Genomic DNA, 20,213 nt, shown 5'->3' on the forward strand with positions numbered 1-20,213 from the left:
CCCCCCCCCCGTGTCGTCCCCTCCCCACCGCACGCTCTCACTCATCCTCTGGCATACCTTGGTGCGGATGCGCAGGTGGTGGTAAGGGATGAACTCCGGGCGCTCTCGGTGGCCAGCGTGCATCCAGCAGTTGAAGGTGCAGAGGGCCACGCTGGGCAGAGCCAGCACAAAGGTCAGGAAGCGCCAGGTGTTGGCTGGGGGAGCAAAGGTGAGGGTGAGAGAGAAGCTATCACTGGGCCTAGAGGTGTGAAAGATCACTGCCTGGTGGGTCAGGAGAGAGGAGGCAGGAGAGGGAGGGGGAAGGAGCAGAGCAAGAGAGCAGATGGGCTAGGCTACTAGGTCAGAGCTAGGCCTGGCCCCACTCACCTCCTGCCCCTCCATGGTCTCCTTTAGCTGCGCTGGCCAAGCCCCGACTCAAGACCTTAAGAGGCAGAGCCATCGCTGAAGGGAAGCTGGAAATGGCGCTGTCCTTTTCTCTCTCCTTCACCTAACCCTGGAGGCTCGCCTCCCCTCTCTGAGCCAATCACCTGTTGAGCCGGCACATAGATGGCTATTTTTAGGGGCTCTCTCTATCTAAAGTGGGTCTGACTGGCAGGAGATCCTCTTCGGGCAGCTGACGCAATATGCCTTTTATTTTGGCAAGAGAACATTTAAAGTAAAATAGGCACTTGGCTTGGTGATACAAGCTTGTGGTCCCAGCACTTGAAATGTGTAGGATAAGAGTTCAAGGCTACCTTTGTCTGCTTAGCTTGAACTACGTGGTGCTGGGAGGCTGTGGATGTAGTTCAGCTGGCAGAATGCCTGTTATGTCTGCCTACCTGGTACCCGCAATGCCCTGAGTTCTCTCCCTAGTGCTACATAATCTCAGTGCAGTGGCACATATCTTTAATGCTAGCACTTGGGATATGAAGGCAGGAGCATCAGGAGTTCAAGGCCATGCTAGACTACATACCAAGATCAAAGCTATCCTGGCCTACACTATCTATCTATCTAAATAAATAAAAATATACTATTTTTCATAGTGGCGGGGAATGATTTGGGTTAATATTCTGTTCTCAATGGCTAGCGCAGTGTAAACCTGTAACATGCATAAAGGTAATGAGGTGCCCACTCTAAAAATTATTTCTCTGGCTGGAGAGATGGCTCAGCAGTTAAGAGCACTGGCTGTTCTTCCTAAAGGTCCTGAGTTCAATTCCCAGTAACCACATGGTGGCTCAGAACCATCTATAATGAGATCTGGTGCCCTCTTCTGGTGTGTAGGCACACATGCAGGCAGAATAGTGTATAAATAAATCTTTAAAATTTTTTTTTTCTCAGTGCTGGGAGTTGAATCCCTGGGTTGTGTATGCTAACTAAATGCTCTTCTGCTGAGCTCAGTCCTGGTCTTTGCTTGGTTTCGCTTTGTATTAGTGTGTGTGCTCACACGTGGCATAGCACTGCGTAGAGGTCAGAGAACAACCTCGTGGGGTTTGTTCTCTCCTGCTACCTTTAAGTGGATTCTGGGAACCAAGAGCAGGTCACAGGTTTGCATAGTGAGCACCTTTGCCCACCGCTCCATCCAGCTGGCTCAAGAAACGCTGAGGCACAGGGGGAGAAAAAGAGTGTGAGACCCGGAAGTGGAGAGTGCGGACAAGCTCTACCCTCAGCTGCTGGACTTTCTGTTCCTTCTCTCTGAGATGGACGCTCACTCTGTAGGCTGGGCTGGAGCCAAACTCATGACGTGTCTGCATTAGTTTTGTAAGCATTGAGGTTACAGGTGCGGATTCTATTCCGCTCTGAGTACAGTCTAGCAGGGTGCCCCCAGCTTTGAGCAAAGTCTGAGGTGTCTAACCAACTTATAAAAGAAAAGTGAATGAGGCGCATTTTCAAGAAAGGGCTCTACACCTATACCTCCTATTGACTTTAAACTCAGGCCAGTGGGGCAGCTCGGCTCAGCAGATCCGGATGCCTGAGGTTACACCTGATGACCGGAGTTTGATTCCCAAGACCCAAGAGTTAGGAGGAGAGACTCCTGAACATCGTCTCCACTCTCCCACGAATGAACAAACGTAAATGTAATAGAAGCTGAATGGTTTCCGCCTACCCAGGCTCCTCCTCCAGCTTGTCCTCCTTTTGACTTCTCCCTGAGCTGTAATGGATTCTTCAGTCACTTTTGCTCTGTTTTAGGGCTGCTGTGGCAACACAGGACTTTACGTTTTCCTGTCTCGTCCCTCTCTATACTACACATAGCTCCCTCTAATCCCCTTCCTTTTTATTACCACTTTGGCTATTGAAGAATACAGAAAGAGGGACAGAGTCTAGGCCCCCCTTCCCTCCTCAGTAGTCACTCAGGTTTGCTGAGAAGTTCCACCCCTGCTTTCTCTGCCTGTCTCAGCCACTCGGTGACTGCGCCAAATGTCACTACTGTCCTCTGCTGCCATCGTGTGGTGCACTTGGCCACGTACTGGAAGATTTTTATTTAAGATTCTCTACAGAATCACGTGGGGTTGTTGATTTTTGTGCTGCCGGGACTGAACCTAGAGGCTAGACACCCTCTGCAGACTCACATTCCCAGCCCCTGTTTTGTTTCTTTTTCCCTTGCTTGTTTTTGTTTTCAGACAAGCTTTCACTGTGTACCCCTGTCTGGCCTGGCTTGTAAATCCTCCTGAGAGGCACGCCAGCGGGGTTTTGTCTTAACTGCTTCTGTGTGGAAACTGTGGCATCTTCACCCATCACTGTCCTGAGCTCTCCACTGCACCATTCATTAGAATCCCAACCCTGGAAGTCTAGATTGTTCTTTGCTTCAGGCTGAGAAAAACAAGCAAACAAACAAACCAAAACAAAAACAAACTCACCAATTGCCAAGCTCTGCTGTGCAGCATCCCAGCCTTCTGTTAGACATTTGCCAAGTGGTGATGGTGAAGGGCTTGGAGGGATGAGCCATACCAGTCTTGCTTATGCCTCTTCCTTGGGACACTACATGGTATTTTTAGCGGGAGCTCTGTGGGTTCCTGTTAATGTCACCACATGTTCCTGGGGAAACAAGAAGGAGTAGATGTGGTACAGAAATGACCTGTCCCCTATCATTTTTAAAGAACATTAATGGACAAGGACAGGATGTTCTCTGGATGTATAGGCATAAATCATTAGTGAAAGCAAATAGTTTCCCCAGAATATCTGTCCTCACAGGTACAGCAAGGCTAACATTAATTCTTTGAGCTAGGCGCCACACTTTGGAGCATGGTGGCTATGCCTATAGAAAACATTTAGTCAACAGTACTGTGTGGCCAAGGGGAAGAAGCGGCTCTGTGCTTACCATTTGCAAATGTCCCCTTGAGTTCCTCAAGATTCTGCCATCGGCTTCTGGGTTTGTTGCTGGAGCCAGGCTGTAGAGCTCTTCAACCTTTGCCATGCACTGACCAACCAGCTTCTGGGTGAGGTGGGGGCAGGGCTGACGAGCCTGCCTTCCTCCCTGGATGCTGACTTGGAGGGAACGAACTCAGTGGGCTTTTGCAGTCCAAGGCTCTCCTTCCTCCGGGTGGGGGAGGGTTGCTGTCTTTACCTAGGCATGGTGGGGACACCTGCAACGTTTTGTTTAAACGAGCCCAGAGTTCAGCCTGTTGCTCTGGCTGGTCCTCTGCAGAAGTGTCTGCATTATATTTCTTTGGAACTGGCCTGGGGACTCCTCATAAAACCAGGTGTTAACTGCCCAGCCCCAGGACTGCCTTTGCGAAGAGGAGAAGTGACTGTAGATGAGAGGATGTGCCAATTGAGCTACATACAGGGCTCTTTCCAGCTGGGCAGTAGCTTTAGGAGCCAGGCTTCTCTGCTGACACTCTCATCATGTGACAGTTCAGGAAACAAACTGCTGTTCAGATCTTCGTCACTTGAGATATTTATGATGTGGGTAGAGACTCTCTGAGAGGAAAATCTGTCCCCTGTCAGGTGAGACAGGAGGAGCAGTTCGTCTTCCCTACAGATGAGGAGGGGATCTCTCTGGCCCAGCCTCCTGGGACAGGGACAGGGGCAGTAGACTCCGGCAAGTCTCCGCTCCCGATGCTTCCCTGCTCTGACAGAGCCAGCGTCCCCTCCAAAGGAAAGGTGCTGCTGCTGTGGAGGTATACCACCCAGGTACTCTTACATAGCACACAGGCTATAAATCAACCCCATTTTGTTCAAGTATTCAATTCTCCATAACCAGGTCGTATTTTTGTAATTTTTATTGCTAAAACTACTCTTGGTTTCAAGTACTATTTCAGATTAGTAAACTTCAAGATTACCTTCAAACTTGCCCTGCTTTGCCATCATTAGGCTTTACTTTGACATTTTTACAACATTTACATGAGACTGTATAATGGGAGACATAAATTGCCCTCTGCCTCCTACTGTGTCTCTGTAAAGAAATTACATTTAAATTTAGAATGATTACAAGTATAGTTCTAGGCATATTAAAAACATTTACTTACTTACTTATGGGGTGATTATTAACTCATATTTTAACTACCTTTGTTTTAAGAATTAATAGTAAACTAGAAACTCCCATAAGATTAGTATTTTATAAATTAGGGTAATTTGTCTTTGTTAAAATTTTGAGCCTTAATGAATAACAAATTGTGAATTGAAGCTCTTTTTTAGTACCTAAATAAACTTCAAACCATAAATACAAGCCACAGAGAAACTTGGAACCTCGTTTTGATGATTCTTTTATAGTACTCCTCTATAAAATCTAAGTTTACCAGATCATACATTAAGTATGCTGTTTTCTTTAATTGTATACATTTTGTTTTGCTAGTTTCCATAGTAAAAACTATTTCAGAAACTCTTAAAGTTGGAAGTTACTTCAGTTCTTATTATATTCAAAAGATGAAAGGTGGCTTTATCCATTTTTAGCATTTATTTTCCCCCAAACTGGCATTTTATTTTCTTATTTTAAAATTCTTGTTTCTAAAGAAAGATCTCCTGGAATGTCAAGATCTGACATTATCACTCTATCAAGCAACCTCATCTTTATCATAAGTCTATGATTCAGGAGAGAGGATCAGATTGATTTTCATACGTAGACTTTCATAAGTATAAAGTTGTGTGCAATGAATCTCAGTTTTCCCAAAGAGCAAGGTTTAACAAAATTAATGAAGCCTCAGTGATTAGACACACACGTTAAGTAAGTCTTTGCTATCATAACTAGATCATTATAACCTTTAGAACATTAAAAGCTCTTATCAGTAAACATATTATCAATCCCCACCCCTCATAAACCTTATATTACTTATTCAGATCTTCTGTGACTTTGATTTATGTTTTTTTGTTTGTTTGTTTGTTTTAGCTTTGGGCCATTGTTTTATTTTTAGTTTTAGGACAAAACTCATGTATTGTATCTATATGTGATTCACTTTAATCTAAAATATTTAAATTATTTTTATTAAAGATATAGTTATATCCTTCCTTTGCAACATTTTAACTTCTTATTTCTTGTAACTTTTAAGTAAACTTGTTTCTGCTTGCAAGTTTTTAAATTATTTTTATTTTTATTAATTACAGTTTATTGACTTTGTATCACCCCTGTAGCTCCCTCCCTCCTCCCCTCTCAATACTGTCCTCCCTCCCTCTTCTCCACTGTGCCTCTCCCTGAGTCCACTGATAGGGGAGGTCCTCCTCCTCTTCTCTCTGATCCTAGTCTATCAGGTCTCAACAACAGAAGTGGCTGCATTGTCTTCCTCTGTGGCCTGGTAAGGCTGTTCCCCCCTCAGGGGGACGTGATCAAAGAGCAGGCCAATCAGTTCATGTCAGAGACAGTCCCTGTCCCCATTACTGTGGAACCCACTTGGACACTGAACTGCCATGGGCTACATCTGTGCAGGGGTTCCAGGCCATCACCATGAGTGGTCCTTGGTTGAAGCATCAGTCTCAGGAAAGACCCCTGTGCCCAGACTTTTTGAATCTGTTGCTCTCCTTGTAGAGCTCCTGTCCTCTCCAGGTCTTACTACCTTCCACTTCTCTCATAAGATTCCCTGCACTCTGCCCAAAGTTTGGCTGAGTTTCAGCATCTGCCTCAATACCCTGCAGGGTAGAGCCTTTCAGAGGCCCTCTGTGGTAGGCTCCTGTCCTGTTCCCTGTTTTCTCCCTCTTCTGATGTCTATCCTCTTTGCCTTTCTGAATGGGGATTGAGCATCTTAGCCAGAGTCCTCCTTCTTGATTAGCTTTGTTAGGTGTACAGATTTTAGTATGTTTATCTTATATTATATGTCTAATATCCACTTATGAGTGAGTATATACCCTGTGTGTCTTTCTGCTTCTGGGATACCTCACTCAGGATGATCTTTTCCAGTTCCCACCATTTACCTGCAAATTTCATGATTTCTTTGTTGTTGTTGTTGTTTTTTTTTTTTTTTCTGAGTAATATTCCATTGTGTAGATGTACCACACTTTCTGTATCCATTCCTCAACTGAGGGGCATCTGGGCTGTTTCCAGCTTCTGGCTATTACAAATAAAGCTGCTACAAACATGGTTGAGCAGATGTCCTTGTTGTGTACTTGAGCATCTGCTTGCACTTTTATATCCTTTTAACCTTTACCTGTGGTCTCAGACTCTTAGCAAATTCAAACCTCAGCAAGAACTTTGGAGAGATATTTTGAACAAGGAACATTTTTTTATACCCAAGAACTTTCAGGAAAAAAGTATTTAGGACTAAAGATCTTTACAGACTGTATTAGTGTTCTCTAGAGAAAAAAACAAACAGAATATATGCATATATTAGAGTGACTTACAGGTTATGGTCCAACTGGACCATAAAAGGAAAAGTATTGCCTCATGATCTCCAAGACCAAGTTCTCAGGACAAAAGAGATTTATTTTCCCCAGAGGGACAAAGGGCAGAGAATAAGAGACAAAGAGAGACAAAGGAGATAGAGAATGAGAAAGAAGGGGAAGGGAATAAGACAGAGGGAAGAGGGGTGTTTGTCCTGGGGGACAAAGGACTATCTCTGGCACATAGGAAAAAAAAACAGTCATTTATAAAGTATGAGGGGAAACCTTGTGTCAGAATGAGGTGTTTAATTTTAATTGGACGTGTTAACTAGGTGAGCCAAAGGAACCTCTGATTGCTGGACTTCAATACTTTGATTGATGGACCTTGGTAGTCAGCCTCAGAAAGAGGAAGTGGCCAAATAAGGGAATAGACCTTGGTGGCTAGCTTTAGGAATGTGGGAATTTAGGAATGTAATCTAACAGTTCTTAGCAAGGCAGAGGGAATGCTGGAGAAGGTCAAGGCCTGCCAGAGCCATGCTCAGGCTGGCCAAAGTCCCTTTAGCAACTGTTCCAGCAATGGCTATCTCGGATGGAAAGTCCAGAATCCAGTAGTCCACAAGGCTGGATGTCTTGGCTGGTCTTCAGTATGTCTGGGAATCCTGAAGAAGTAGGCTCTAATGCCAGTGTAGAACTGAACGTGCCAGGGAGGGGGTGTAAGCAGGCAGAGTAAAAACTTTCTTTGTCTTTTGGATAAGCTGCCACTAGAAGGTGTGGCTGAGATTTAGGGTGGATCCTCCTGCCGCGGAAGATCTGGATTTAGGGTGGATCTTCCCAAATTTAGTTAAGAAAAGCTCGTCACGAGTGTTCTTAGCCACTTGGGTTTTAGTTCCCTCCAGATGCAGTCACGCCGACAACCCAGAATAGCCATCCCTCATGTCAACCCTGTAATTACATCTTCAGATGACAAGTCATATATATTACGTTTTTCTCATTAAAAATCATGTGAAATGTTACCTCTTATTTTCTGTCTGAGTTCTGGACACATCCAGCCTTCTTAACTTTTATATGTAAGTCCTTTAAAACAAAACAAAACAAGTTTTAATACCATGAGATAAAGTTAACAAATACATTGTTAGAAAGTTTCCTATGAGGGTGGCCTAAACAATATCTATTTCTATTAGAGTCTTCATCCAGTATGCACTCCAGCTCCCTGATAGCTGCATACTTTGCAACCCCCTTTTCTTAATCTTTCCTAAGCTATATTGGCCTGGTGTGTCCCCAAATTCTTGAGGTTGTATGCTATTGGGGCCTAATTCCTATAACTGGCTGGGCAGAGTGACTGGCCACTGTGCTGGATGTTAAGTGACCCCGTCCATCTTTCCTTTCATGAAGGAATATTAAGACTTAACAAGCCAAGCTGTGATCATTTCAGGCAGGGACAAGTGGGAATAGATGTCAGTTGTTTCTATCAGAGATTCTATGTAACATCTATGTAAATGAAAACAGTGCCCAAATTACATATGCAGGACCATCTAATTGAATGGCTCCTCCACTGATGAGATCAATCCAATTGAAACAAATTAAAAACAAAAGCAGGCTTGTTGGGGGCAGCTCTTTGGCAGGTTCTTCAGTTCCAAAGAATGGGGCTGAGAAAGTCACGCCCCAGGGCTAGGGTGGGGACATTTTCTTGAATGTAGGCAAAGGGCGATGACATATGTCAGCCATGGCTGGGACTGTGCCCAAGTACGGTCAAGAGCTGAGGACTTTCGATGCCTGGCAGCACCAGGGGAAGAGGCTGGAACAGCTGGGAGGAACGTGGAACTGGGCTGTTGGTGCCTTTCCTTTGTTCGGAAGCTTCCTAGTGGGGCTGGGGGTCCCAGTGGGGCTGGGGGAAAGAAGGCAGATGGAGTTTCCCCAGCTTGTACAGGAGCCAGCACAAGTTTCAGCCAAACACTAATAAACTAATATCACCCGTGAGGAAATTTGAACCAAAACTGTTTGGTTCTAAAGTGGGCAGGTCAGATTCCATTTCCTCGAGCAGCTTCTCGGCAATCTTAAACAGCATATGGCAATTTACCGATATTACCAATGCCCCATTTTAAATAAAAATGAACCCAGTGGTTTACATTGGATAGCAAACTCATTGTTGTGTCCAGTGACACTTATAAGGACCCAAAGCAACTGCCCTGTTTTATTCTGTGTAGAGTTGTCCAAATGTGTCTTATCTGCCGGGTCTTATGGGGACTCACAAGAGACAAACAGCATCTTGCTTTGAATAAAAAAATAATAATAACAAAATAAAGCCAGAACATTTGATTTTAAGAGATCTACAAATTAATAGGAGTATAGGTGCATGGTAGTTTGCACTCATGATCAAACAGGATCAAACTGATAGAGATGTCTTTTTTTTTTTTTTATTGATATTTAGACATTCCCTGACTGGAACTACTTGAAAGCCTATACTCATAATCAATTGTGTGTGCTTGCAGATGGGGGAAATCAACCTGAAAAGCTCAGGTATTTTCCCTTTAAATGCTCTCTTTTCCCTCCTCTTAAACTCATAAGTACCTGTAACAGGAGAACATTTAAAATAAAACCATTTTAAAAAATAACAGATATCTAAAGGGACTCAGAAAAGATGGTATAAGGTTGTTGCAGGAACACCAAGAGTATCCAGGCTTGGTGGGGAACAAAACAAAGACAGATGCATGGAGCAAAGGGGTTTCAAGAAGGGAAAAAAATATTCCATAGAAACAGCATGCATTAAGGGCGCCTCGTAGTTTACAGTTCCAGTCTTTCACAAACTGCAGAACCGATAGAATTCTATTGTGGTACACATGGGATCAGCAACCATATGGATCAGAACCATCTTGTTCTGGGCAGGATTTATAGGGTTTCTCAGGCGGAAGGAGGTTCTGGGTTTGATAGGTTCCTGACTGTTGTGTTGCAGTTTCTTCTGGGATCAAAACCTCATCTTGGAGAGAAATGGGAAATCTTAAAGACAGGATGCTTTCTAGGATGTGTAACTACAAGATATTCTAAGGGGAGGTGAAATACTGCTGCGAAGCTCTTTACCATGGAAAGTAAACAATTCAAAATAGCTTCAGGAAGTACATGAAGCTGACTAGTTTCACTAGACCGTCTTCCCCCGGAGTAAACAGTAAAGACTGCTGAGAGTCGCTCTCAGAGAAGACCTGCTGCCCGGAAGAAGCAGAAGCAGCTCAGCTGAGCCACCCGGAAAGAACACGCTGCAATCTATCGTGCTGCCTGTAGGCTGTGCACAGTGCTCCAGGTTTGCAGCTTTTGTGTCTTGTCACCCATGCTGGGGTGGCCTCAAAGATGCAGCTGTCTTTGAGTTATTTTTGCTCCTATAAGTAACCCCTCACCCATATTCCTGGGAAACTCATTGGTTCATCAGGCTCGACTTTGGTGGCACAGCGGTTTTAATGAAAATGGCCCCTCTAGGCTCCTCTATCTGAGTATGTGGGCTCCAGCTGATAGAACTGTTTGGGAACAATGAAGAGGCATGGCCTTGTTGGGGGAGGCGTATCAGTGCAGATGTGCTTTGAGGTTCCAAAGCCAGTGCCATTCTTAGTTCTCTGCCTTGTGGTACCTTACCTTATCCTGCAGGTTCCCTGGTGAGTTTTCTTTATCTCCAAAAGAATGTAGGGAGACAGCGAGCCATTCAGAGGAAGTTCCTAAAATACTGTCAGGGAGCTCTCTAGTTTCATTTTCCAAGACTGGGCTGAGCACAAAGGGTTAGCGTGGAAGAAATCATGCTGGACCTCCATTTGTTAAAGAGGGATCCCCCCCTTCCCAGTAATACATTCTCAGAGACAATCCAGCTCTTGAATTAGCACACAGTTGTAGCCTCTCCCAATAGCTTAAAAGCCTGACCAGAAATATTTCATAACTTGAATAGGATTAGACATTGCCACAGTCTTGTCTATGTGGCCATTAGCCATCCTAGGGTGATGTTTTTCATCCCACCCAAGGGAGATTTTCCCCAGAGCTAAGCAAGTTTTACAGAAGCTAAAATGTGCAGGTTTCTAGTTAAGGCAGTTTTATATTTAGCAAACAGAACTTGCTGTCCATGCTCTTTTCCAGAAAAAGAAGAGCACGCAGCAGGTTTAGAAAAGCAGGCAGGCACCAATCATTCAGTTTCAGATTTGTTGTCTCAGGTCAGAGACATTCCTACTGTGTTTCTTACTCTGCTGCAACCTGGTATTTTTTTTTAGTAAGCTTGTTAATCATGACTGATTAACATTAAAGCTTGATGTTTTCCTTCTCCTTCACCATAACATTCCAGCTTTTCTGTGCTGCCACAGCCGTCCCTTCCTATAAAACCTGTCACTAGTCTAATCCAGGCTTCCTTTATCTTACCTCTAAATTACAGTGTTTGCTACATGGCCTTCATTGGAGGTGTGACAGGATGGGGGTTGCGAGGTTTATTTGTTACCGTAGAGTTTCCTGTTCTGTGGCAAGGCATAGCAAGAACATGCTACAATTTGAGCAGCACACTGGGATAAAGAGTAAGGCACTCGTCTTCTGGCCAGGACTTTACCTATCCTGCTAGAGCCCCATCTGCTCTAGGAATTAACACAGTGGTCCTCTACCCTAGCTGCAGAACAGAACTATGCAGGACATTTACAAAATTGTTTTGCCTCAGCTATAGTGAAAATCAGCCAGTGTTGAGAAACTCCAAGCTAAAGGACTCGGCTTGCCCTTATTTACCTTCTAGCCTCAACCTCTTACTGCAGCTGCTTTCTGAGAAAGGGATCCTAGGATGTTGATAAACTGACAAACAAAGGCCAAAGCCCTAAATTGAGGTGTTCACGGCTGTCAGCATGGGCACAGATGACAATTGCTAACATCATTAAAACTGTCAGAGCTTAAGTAAGTGTCTCTGCTAAGATCACTGAACTTTTAGTCAAAATGATATGGTAGAAAGGTATGACAGAAAGCAGGCCCTGAGCGTGTGCGGTTATGCCAGAGTGACAGCAGTGCTGTGGTGAAGGACTTGGTCAGGTGGAAAACCTAGGGCCATCGTAGGAAGGAGTTGGTATTCTAAATGGGATAATCGAGTTCCAGGAAACAGAAGAGGGAAGCTACGAGGCTGGTGGAATTGCTTGCCTCACCCCTCCCACTGTGTGGAGACATGCAGTATCTCACTAAGTATTCTGGGGTGAGGTCTTCACAAAGACCCCTGTTTCCGCGTGGTACCATGTGAGGTTCCTCCCCTTCACAAGTCAGGCTCCCAAAGGTGCAGCCTGGCAGAGGAGCCCTCCAGTCTCTAGACAGGGTCCAGCCTCAGCTGGAGAAGGCTGTTGGCACGGGAGAGGGACCTGGCCTCACAGGGGCCGCCCAGAGGGAACGCTTGCCTTCACCAAAGAGAAGAATTTCAGGATGAGCCAGTATGAGGCAGAGTTGGGGTTCGTTAGAGGAGAACATGATGCAGATTTCAAGCACCAGACACACACCTGAGAGTTGGGGTGTGGGCTTCTCTGAGAGAGTTGTGCTGACTTGCTATGCTAGTCAGGATTTTGGGAGAATTCAAAGTCATCATTTTCAAAGTGTTCTCAAGGAAAGTAAGTGAGATCCTGGCATAGCACCTGGGTTTACACTTGATACAGTGAGACTCTAGATCACCAGAGTACAGAAAATTATCTCCACTGTAAACAGAGTTTCCCCAGAAAATGTTTGGGAGAAAAGTGAGGCCCTAGCAAGGTCAGGCATATTCGGGCCTTAAGCCTGGCTCGTGCTATTTTAATATTATTCATATCTAATACATAATATAGATATGGGGGCTTATCTCAATGCAACCTTCACAGCAAATGTGCTGGAATTCTTGCTTCAGGCAGGGAAGCAGCTTCAGTCTCCTGGGGAAGAGGGGCCCTCTCCCATCCAGAGCTTCATATATCACTTCCTTGCCTTTCTCTTCTGCCTCAGACTCCCTCTAATTGTGGTCCTACTAAAATGTTGATTACAAGAGTATGTGGCTTTCATAGGCTTGCTGATTTTTCTTATGTGCTGGGGCTAGGAGAGCTCTCTGCCACTGAATAGATCCCTAAATATCCCTTTCTCTACTGCTCTCATGAGATCACCGAGGCTAGTCTAAAGCTTCATCCTTCCTCCATCTCTGGACCAGAAGGCCGTGGAGCCCTGCGGGCTATTCTGGTTTAGTCCTCTTATTGCGTATCTCTGCTCTCTGGGTTGAACATGCTCACTGCCATCTTAAAGCAGGACAATGAGGTCAATCACACACATGAAACCCTCGGATGAACCTATTCACACCCCCTCATGGAGGGAAAGGGGTGTTTCACCATGCTCTTTCCTGAAGTTACATAAGACGTAACCAATTGAGGGACCTCCCTATCCTCAGGCTCTTCCGTAGTGTAGCTGTCTAAATGGCCCAGAGAATACCCAAATGTTTGGTTTATAGGTATGCTCCACCATTCTCAGCACTTGGCTGATTTTTTTTTAGCTTTGGGAGTCCCCTAAATTGTGTACAATAAACTGCTGGCTCTTTTCTGCCTCTGCCCTGGTACTGCATCTAGAAACAACTCCAATTAAATTTTGAGCTTTGCCAGAGCTTCAAGTAACTCTGGGTACGTCACATCCTTCCCCAAAACAAAGAAAAATATTCTATTCAAATCCATCTTGGTGAGCCACTGAGTTTATTGTGGTTATTTACTGGAGTATGAGCCAGTCTAATGCAGTTGTGGGACTGGGAAGTTCTATCCCCACATCTGGTTTAGAGGCAGTTGCATCACTAAAGATTTCCACCTGCATCATGGACGACTCCAGAAAAACTGCACCACTAAGGAGTTCCTTGGGCAATTTATTGACAGCCTCACTATGGACGAGCCTGAGAGCAGGGAGTTCCTTCAGTTGGTTGCCTTTTGCATAACTTCAGGGAAGAGTATCATGAAGCCCCCCTTCCCTCCATGAGAGAGTGCTGGTCCATGTGAGTGGTCGACTCTGGAACTCTGCTGGATAAGACTGAATGAAGAATGACCGACTAGCCAAACTGAGCTATTATGATGGACTCCCTTTTCTCAGTGGGGTTCTAAAGGTCCCCCCCCACTAATCTGGATACCCCAGGTCTTGTAAGGAGCATCACATAGCCCTTGGGGAGATTATAGGCCAGGCCCTATTCTGATTTAAAAAAAAAAAACAAACAAACAAACAAAAACACACACACACAAAAACAACCTAGAGATTCCTGGAGATACTATGCTAACAAGACACTGAGGTGTCTAGACTTTCCAAATGACCTTTGGCTGTACCTGAAGACTTTCCCCTGCCCAGCTTTCTTACAGAACCAAGGACCACCACCCCAGGGGCAGCATGACCCACAATGAGGTGGGGTCTCTCATGGAGTCACTACTTAAGAAAATGCCCTATAGGCTTGCCTACAGCCTGATCTTATGGAGGCATTTTCCCAATTGGGGTTCCCTCCTTTTAGATGACTCTAGTTTGTGTCAAGTTGACATAAAACTAGCCAGGACATGTAGCACTCATTTTTAAAACACTATTTTGGGGTTTCTTAAAGCCTCTTCCTTTTAACCCCCAACCTTAGGTAGGAGAGAGAAGGTTTGTGGGAAGAGGGGATGAAGAACCTTTTATTTCTGTTTAGGGTCAATGGGTTCCCTGGGGCTATACTAATCTTGGTCAACAGCAAACATAGCAGGCAGTCTCCTCCCAGCCGCTGTGTTGAAATGTTTCTCTATGTCTATCACACCATCCATCTCTGATCACTCCAAACTGCTACATGCCACATGCCAACACTGCACGCCACACTTTCTCCCTCCAGGTTCCCATATTTATATCCCTCAGAGTCCTAGACCACCACACACCTCTCCCTGCTTCAGGAGGAAGGCCTTTATCAGCTGACAAAGGCCATGCCCCACATGAGACAGCCATCACTTGTAGTCAAACTAAAGCCCACACTGAAATCTCACACTTGGGATTAAAACAAAAACATATTTACGTGACATAACTGAGTTTACAAAGAAACCAAAACTTCCATTATAAGAACACTAAACATGTATTTGGCTATTTCCAAAATCTTGTGAAAAGATTTTAGAACTTTGAGCCTTTAAAAGCCAGAGTGTTCAAATCGTAGTGGACTGCTCTGTGGCAGTGCAGAAGATAAAAGAGTTGATGGATGTCTGGCTGGTGAATTTCCAGAGGGAAGTTTAAAGGTCCCTCCAAGACTCTATAAGGGCCACTGTATGGTATTGTGAATTAATATCTACTAAAGTGAAGCTTTTGCTTTGCTGGGACAGCGGATACTGGTCAGCTAAGGCTGAAGAACTGAAAGAATCAGACTAACTTTGTAACCTATGTTTCTTTAATTGCCTTATAACTTATATTTTCAAGTTTTAGGCCCACATTAATTAAAGCCTCTTAGTGCTTCTCGAGAGCTGAGGAATGTAAAAGTTCCTGACATTAGCCATCTGTGAGGGCAGAGATAAGGAAGAGAACAAGCAGAGATCTCTACTAAATGGAGAGAAAATCACTGGCTGGCACCTGTGAGATGAGCTTTGTTTGGAAACTGGGCCAAATGGCCCCAATCCTTCTCCTGAATAGCTCCTGACCTTTGATCCAAAGCCTGTAACCCCCACTTCTCAGAACTGACAGGGGATGAGTTAATCATTTTCCCACCTTTAACTGTGGCTATATCTCATATGGCAGGAAATTCCACACTGACTTGAAGATCAGATATTTACGACAGGGATGATCGGACCTAAGGGTGCCCAGAACCAACAAATTATTTTAAAAGTTAAATACCTCATCCAATCATGAATTGCCAAGAAGGCAACCCCTAGAATTCCCCATGCCTTGTCTTTTAAAAACCTAAGGTCTTTGTCTCCCGGGGCCACTCCTTGCTGACCAGCAGGGGTGACCCCATTATACAATGGTCAAAATGAACCTTTTGCGACTTTGCAACTATGGATGATTAGTTTCCTGGGTTCTCTTCATACCTTCTTATATTTAGGCTCATGCTGGGCCTAACAGAACCAGTTGTGATTGAAAAGGGAGCTGCATCATCAAAGTGAAATTTCCTCAGGTTAACACACAGACGCTATGGTCCAGAATGGGCAGAAGCTGCATCTTATGCTGGCATGCTGATATTACAATCCAGAGATCAGAAAGCCTCTTAACACTGCCCTTGGAAAAGTTGGCAACTAGACACTGCAAACTACTACAGGAAATTCCCAGTTGCTTCTACTTTCTGATCACTGAAAAACAGCCAATTGCTGCATGAAAAAAAAAAATAGCTCCTTTCTAATTTCCACATTCTAGATCTCATGCAAGAATTCCCCAGCACTCCCTACCAAAAAAAAAAAAAAAAAAAAAAAAAAAAAAAAAAAAAAAAAAAAAAAAGCAAAAAACCAACATCTTACCAATTTGTTGTACAACAATTTCCTTTGAACTGAAACCTTTCACACCGCAGGGAGGATTCTTAAGACTCAGGAAACAAACAATTCGGTACTCTCAGGACATCCCTGAAACTTACCAGATGCATGTGGCCCGTCCCTCCCCAAGGTTATATAAGTAGCAGGGTCTGCTGCGGAGACTCTCCAGCCTTTGAGCTGTGTGTTACTTGTGCAGAGAGCTCTGAGGTTTCACCTTTCATGAATTATCACCCAAGCTGGTGTGAGCTTTTGGTGACCCTGTACATAACCCTTTACTCAGACTCTGGTAACTGCAATAAACGCAATGGTTCCAATCATATGCTGGTTTTCTATCTAGGGCAAGTAGACATCTGTACATGTCTCCCCAGGAAGACTGCCACACAACACTGTTATACTGGCCCTTCTTTCCCTTCCAGACTTGCTCACTGTCACCTGAGGTAAGGTAGGTGGTGAGAAGGGGCCAAACAAGACTATCTTTACATAATGCTGCCCAGCCCCAGGCTTCTGGAAGGCCATACACAGCTGTGCGTTGTTTGGAAAAACAATTTGCTTTGCTTACATATTATTGTATGGCATTTATTTAGGATTCTCTTATTGAATAGAGGAAAGCAGAGGGAGGACCTCAAGTCTTTCTGGTGAAGCTTACCTTCTCTGAAGAGCTTACCTGAATCTCCTGGGAATTGGTCCTTTTTGTTTCTCAAGGTACAATTCATACCACCAGTTGTGCTTATCATTCAGACTTACAGTCAAGCCTACTGATATCTCTAGTAGCAGTTTAACCTAACATTAAACTGAAGAAGCCTGTGTGTGACTGGGACTAAGGTTGGTATGCAAGAAGCCATGGGTCCAATTGTCAGCACCTCAACACTGCATAAATATTGGGTGTGGTTTGATTGCATCTGTAATAACAATATTTGGGGGATGTGGAGGCAGGAGGATTAGAAATTTAAGGTTGTCTCCAGCATATAGTGAATTAAAGGCCATCATGAATTATCTGAGATTCCGTCTCAAAACCCAAACAAAAAGCCCTGTGGGCTGAGATGTTTATTTCACCTATTGTTTTATTATCAGAAGCTAGCACAGTATATTTGTAAGTGAATGAGCAATCCATTAACAATCATTAAGGTCATCTTTTAATACAGTGGCAATTTTTGGCATATAGCCTACTGTCTTAAACTAAACATTCCCAAACCACCATACTATATGAGTCTGTGAATTTATATATTTACAGTAGAGATGGAAACTAGGGTCTGCAAGGCAAGAACTGCCCATAAGCCACAGCCTTCCCCTCTTTTAGACAGGGTCTCATGATGTAACCCAGGACAGCCTTGACCTTGTGGTTCTCCTCCTATTACTTCCTGTTCAGACCGATTTTCCTAAAATTATTTTTAAACGGAAAATCACAAAAGTGATTAAAATCCAATGCAAAACCAAAAACCTTTCCCTGCACAAATTGAGAATAATGTCCAAATGTACAGCCTCTGGATACTTTAGCACGTGTTTTCTTCATACAAGACCATTCTCTTGCTTAAGTAGTACCATCAAAATTAGGAAGCTAATTTTGGTATCAAAACCTTAGATCCAACTCCAGCTTTCCTAGCTAGCTTAAAATTATTTGCTATAGCAAAAAGGGTCTAGAACCTGTTGCATTAATCACCATGTCTCTTTAGTCTTCATTATTCTAGAACAGTGTATCAGCTTTCTTTGATTTTTATTACCTTAAAACCATTTATTGCTGGTATGGTGCTAATTCAGGGCCTTCCAGAGCTAGGGAATTCCCAAGCACAGGCACACAGATGTGTGTATGCACAATCATCTGTACTTATTTCTGTGTACACATTTACTGAAGACCTTGTCTGCTGGTATTTTTAGTTCTAATCTTAGGTTTCTTCTAAACTTAGGATTCTTTCTTTCATTTATGTTTCCTTTCCTGACAGAAAAATCTGACTTTCATTTTCCTTAATATATGTGCTTATTTTGTCAGTGGCCAGTTTATCGGTCTCTTATGGCTCCTGAATCCTTCCTTCGTTAATGCTCCCTATCCTATGCCAGCCCATCTGTCACGTGGATGGATACACTTTTCACTTGGCCAAGTATACTGCCCACAGAAGATGCTTATTTTGCTGTTTGCCCAGCTAGACACCTTTGAATCTAATTGTTCAGGAAGGGAAAGAAAGGGAAGTGGGGAATCAACATGGAAGAGCAGGTCTTTCTTTCCTCTTAACCTGCTATTAAAAACAAGTTCACTGGTTTAGAAACTGGGTTTCATTTCATTCAGTTTGATGCTACATTAAAAAAAAAAAGTGCATGAGCTTGAGCGCATGTCTGCTGTTTGAACACTCAGAGGCAAGGCCTCTTACTTCATTCCTGGAGAGCAGTGGATATTAGTAAACCTAGAGAGGCCTCATCTGGCAAGCATGACTTCTGTTCCTCTCTTTTAACCTGTCACTTATGTATCTTCTAGGATGTCTTAGAATCTGTGGTCAGTTCAAAGCTGACATGGTGAAGAGATTTAGATTGTGTGGGTGGGCCCCATGACCAGAAAAGGAGCCTGGGGTTCTCTTGTGAGAACCAAGGCTACCCATATTGGAATCCCCATCATGACTTCTTGCAGTTAATACTACAGGGAAACACTGTGAGCCTCCAGGTCAGAGCTAGTACTCAGAGCATCTTTGTATGCTGAATTGAAGTTCTCATTCCCACATTTTTCTAGTCATGGACCTAGATGGATCCTCCTCCTTTCTCCAACCTTCCACCTCTGAACACCTGTGGTATAGGGATGATGTGTGTCTGGGGTTGAGGGAAATGAGAAGCAACATGCTCATGATTCTGAATAGCTATGTGGGGGAAGCAATGGGAAGAAAGTTGATACAAGGCCCTGCTCAGAAGGCTTTGAGGTCCATACCCTAAGCCAAAATCAGGCTTACTCAGATCTTCACACACAGAATGTAGGTGGGGGATAGGAGCACATTACTAGAACATAGAGTTGGCTGAAAACTCATGCCTCTCTCCTGGAGAATTGGGATTAAAAGTATGTACCATGTCTGACATGAAACTCATTTGCTGGCCTTGCATCAGCCCTGCCCCCATTCTGTTTCCAACTGGTCCCTGAATCTGAGGATGTCCAGAGATTTACCTGTCTCCACCCTTGAAATTAAGAGCTCTGGGACTCTCAGTCCTGCGGCTCATGAGTGAGGTAGGAGATGGCACGTGTGCCCTAAGCCAACCCAACCTCATCCTTTCTTCAAACTGGCTTTTTCCCCTTTACTCCCCTAGGAAATGAATCCAAGCCTAGAGAGGAGAAATTGTAAATTATGTGGCTCCTTTTTAGGGCTGTCTGCCCCACAGTTGGATTGCTGGGACTCAGCAGGGCCATCACAGGCCTTCCTCTACTATAGTATGCCTAGGGACATGACCTGGCAGGGAGTAGGCACACCTCCCCAAAGGCCTGCCACACCAGAGGAGCCTGCAGCTGGTCCAGACTCTAGCTGCCAGGCACAGCCACACTTACCATACAGCAGGGGTCTTTATATACCAGCAGGATCACATGAGACAATCTGATGCCAGTACTTCAATCTAGAACTAGACAGGAGCTGGGCCATCCAGCCCACTTTGACACTCCGAGTTCCCTAGCCCCTAATAGTTAGAGTTTCCATATTTGCTTGATTTGCCCAACAGCTCAGTGAACCAACCAGGGCTTGATACTTAGACCTCTTCCTAACAAAGGCACAGAAAAGTCTGCCTTGCTGAATCTGTGTGCCCGGCCCATGTCCTCTCTCAGAGAAGGAAGCTCTAACGGGTGATAACTTGGGTGGAGAGGTATGCAGGGAAATATGCAGATTCAGAGGAGGAGGACAAGTCAGTCACTGAGCAGTGTTAGGGAAGGGGAAGAAAGAAAAAGAGTAGGATAGGAACACAATGGGTAAAGGGACGTTTTTGCTTCATTCTATGAAGGTTCCTTCTTATTCATGGCAGTGTTTGGGATATGGCTTCTATAGAGTTAGATGAATAATAAAAGTCTTCATGTTGAGTCAGAAATACAATAGGAATGATGGAATAACCACT

At 44.2% G+C, this 20,213-nt stretch overlaps 1 protein-coding gene across 1 annotated transcript; it reads right to left on the reverse strand.

The window, feature by feature from the left end:
• Positions 1-57: 57 nt before the first annotated feature.
• Positions 58-505, reverse strand: LOC129678223 (cytochrome c oxidase subunit 6A2, mitochondrial; the record flags this gene model as incomplete). The annotated part of the gene is given in 2 exon segments (XM_055608956.1): positions 58-194; positions 367-505. Coding segments are annotated over 2 exon segments (210 nt in total), but the record flags the coding sequence as incomplete, so codon positions are not given.
• Between the last annotated feature and the right edge of the window lie 19,708 nt (positions 506-20,213).

This window comes from Psammomys obesus, unplaced genomic scaffold (assembly GCF_907164565.1).
Source record: "Psammomys obesus unplaced genomic scaffold, mPsaObe1.curated_primary_1811, whole genome shotgun sequence".
NCBI lineage: Eukaryota > Metazoa > Chordata > Mammalia > Rodentia > Muridae > Psammomys > Psammomys obesus.